The sequence below is a fragment of the Echinops telfairi genome, unplaced genomic scaffold (genome assembly GCF_000313985.2).
Source record: "Echinops telfairi isolate 266 unplaced genomic scaffold, ASM31398v2 ScPeMD7_655;HRSCAF=1070, whole genome shotgun sequence".
Classification (NCBI taxonomy): Eukaryota; Metazoa; Chordata; class Mammalia; order Afrosoricida; family Tenrecidae; genus Echinops; species Echinops telfairi.
Window position 1 is genome coordinate 16682023 of NW_022104553.1, and position 2547 is coordinate 16684569.

Genomic DNA, 2547 nt, shown 5'->3' on the forward strand with positions numbered 1-2547 from the left:
AGTGGGCTAAAACAGGTGACACCCATTGTAAGGATGCTGCTACGTTGAGTTCCTACGAAGAGTCACTGTGAACTAAGTCACAGCCGGGTGGGGCCTCTGCCAGAGGGTGCCCCATAGGGAGGGCAGTCCCCAGAGGCTTATCCTCTGTCTGCTGGGCCACACCTATCCACATGGGGTCCGGAGAAAGTGAGTTCACCAGCTGGGCAAGTGGGGAAACTGAGGCCCAGGCATGACCTGGTACAGACTGGGGGAGACACTTCCCATGGCACAGGTGGGGAAACAGAGGCCCAGGTGATACCAGGTAGAGGGATACAGTGACAGGGTGATACTTCTCCCCTTGGGGAAATGGAGGCCCAGACTGCCCACCTCCCTGGCAGAGGGTACGCGGTGCCCAGAAATGACCAGACTCGGCTCATCAGCAGTGGGGAAGGTATAATACTCTGTCGATGTGGGTAAGTGGAGGCCCACCCACCACACATCTAGACAGAGGGGCAGAGGGGTTGGGATCACTCCATCGGGCAGGCGGGGAAACGGAGGCCTTGGGGGCAGGCAGCGGCCTTATGTCCCAATGTCCCAAAGCACCGATCGCCGTGGGCGGGGCGCTCCCGAGGGGCGGGGCCGCGGGGTGGCATCCCCTAGTGCGTGGGCACGTGCTCAGCCAACGTCGCCGTGTCCTGGAAACGGCGCGGGCAGTACGGGCACACGTAGGGCCGATCGGTGCCCGTGCGCCGCACCGTGTTGTGCGCCATGCGCCGGTGGCGCGCCAGGTCGCTGGAGCGCTTGAAGGCGCGGTCGCAGGTGTCACAGGTGAACGGCCTGACCATGGAGTGCGTCAGGAGGTGGCGCTGCAGCTGCATGGGCGAGCTGCACACGCGGCCGCACTCTGGGCAGGGGCAGCTGCGGGCCTCCGCCTCCTCCTCCTGGCCGCCGTCGGGGGCGGGCTCCTCAGCCAGCGGCCGCCGCCCCTCCTTGCGGTGCGCCGTGTACTTGTAGGGCACGCCTTGCGTGTCGATGAGCAGGTAGTAATGCGGCGGCGAGGACGAGGTGGGCGGCGGTTCCATGGTCTCCGGGGAGGCGCGCAGGGTGGGCGGCGGGTCCGTGGCTTCTGGAGAGGGGCGGAGGGTGGATGGCCGGGGTGGCAGCAGCATCACCTGGGAGGTGGCTAGGAGCAATGAGGGGAGAAACGGGGGTCACTGTCAGGCCCAGTGTGTGGGGGAGGGAAGGGGGAGGTGCCCCCAGGATCCATGGCCCATCAGCACGCCACCGGCATGCTCAGTACCACCTGGGTCACCCAGGGTGTGCAAGTTTCACAGGAGAAGTCTGGATTAAAACTTGGAAGAGAGACCTGGCAACCCATTCTGGAAGCCCTGTCCTCTGGGTTCGAGTTGCTTTATGGGAGATATATGTGCCTTGTAGAAACGGCACGCACAAAGCAAATGTCTGTGGATATCGGCAGAGTGCCGCAAGATTTGCAGAGGCGGCTAATTTTAATCGCAGCCCACCGCGAGGAAGGCCCCGTGGTCACGGGGCGGCGAGCCACAGGATGTGGGTGCCCTGCACATGGCAAAGCTCTGCTGCTGGTGTTAAAGGCGGTCTAGGGGCTCCGCCGTGCGGTGAGCCTTGGACTGCTAACTGGCCGCTGCTCCTGGGGAAGATAAGGCTGCCGGCGCCCGTGTGGGCAGACTGGGGGGGCCTCGGATACCCTCACGGGGTCGCTGTGAGTGGGAACCAAACCGATGGCAGTGAGCGCGGGTTTGGGCACGAATGTGCACTACCGCACGATGGGAAAGGCTCAAATGTGAGCCTGCTGCCGTGTGACACTGAGACGCGAGCGGCAGCGTGTGGTTGGAGAAATGTTGCTGTGCGGCTGGCTCAGTGAACACCCAACCTTTAGCTTGTTTAAAAGGGAGCCCTGGGGCCACAGAGGTTATGCGTTGGGCTGCGCTCCACAAGGTCAGCAGTTTGAAACCACTGCCTTCTCTGCGTGGAAACAAAATGAGGCTTTCTACTCCTGTCGAGAGTTAGTCTTGTAAACCCACGCGGGCAGTTCCGCCCTGCCCTATAGGGTCGCTGTAAGTCGGCATGGACTCGATAGCAGGGCGCTAATGCTCAAAGGTCCTTGGCGACACGCTTTGCCCTTGACTATGCGCCTAAAGAGTCGGCAGTGCAGTGGAAGCAAGGCCAGGCGATCTGCTTCTGAGCAACCAGAGCCAAGAGGACCCAGTGGGGCACACGTGGCATCCCCAGGAGCTCCAACTAGATGGCAGCGCCATTTGGTTTGTCCCGAGCCCTCGAGGTAGAACGGACCCCACAGCAGCAAACAGCGAATGAGGAGCGTGAAACACCTACCTGGGAACCGTGGGAGCAGGAGCGGCTTGCAGCCATCCCACCCGCACCTGTGCCACGGCTGTCCGTGGGAGGGCTTGTGTGTGTGCCCGCACCTGTGCCACAGCTGTCCGTGGGAGGGGTTGTGTGTGTGCCCGCACCTGTGCCACGGCTGTCCGTGGGAGGGGTTGTGTGTGTGCCTGCACCTGTGCCACGGCTGTC

General features: G+C 62.8%; 1 protein-coding gene across 2 annotated transcripts in view; it reads right to left on the bottom strand.

Moving 5' to 3' along the window:
• Window positions 1–412: 412 nt before the first annotated feature.
• Window positions 413–2547, bottom strand: part of LOC101656437 (zinc finger protein 580-like) — a 22811-nt gene continuing 20676 nt past the window's right edge. For both annotated transcript variants that reach the window (XM_045292360.1, XM_045292359.1), the window contains exon 2: window positions 413–1162. In XM_045292360.1, the coding sequence (XP_045148295.1) occupies window positions 636–1148 (513 nt within the window). In that variant the 5' untranslated portion in view covers window positions 1149–1162 and the 3' untranslated portion in view covers window positions 413–635. The remainder of the gene's footprint in view (window positions 1163–2547) is intronic.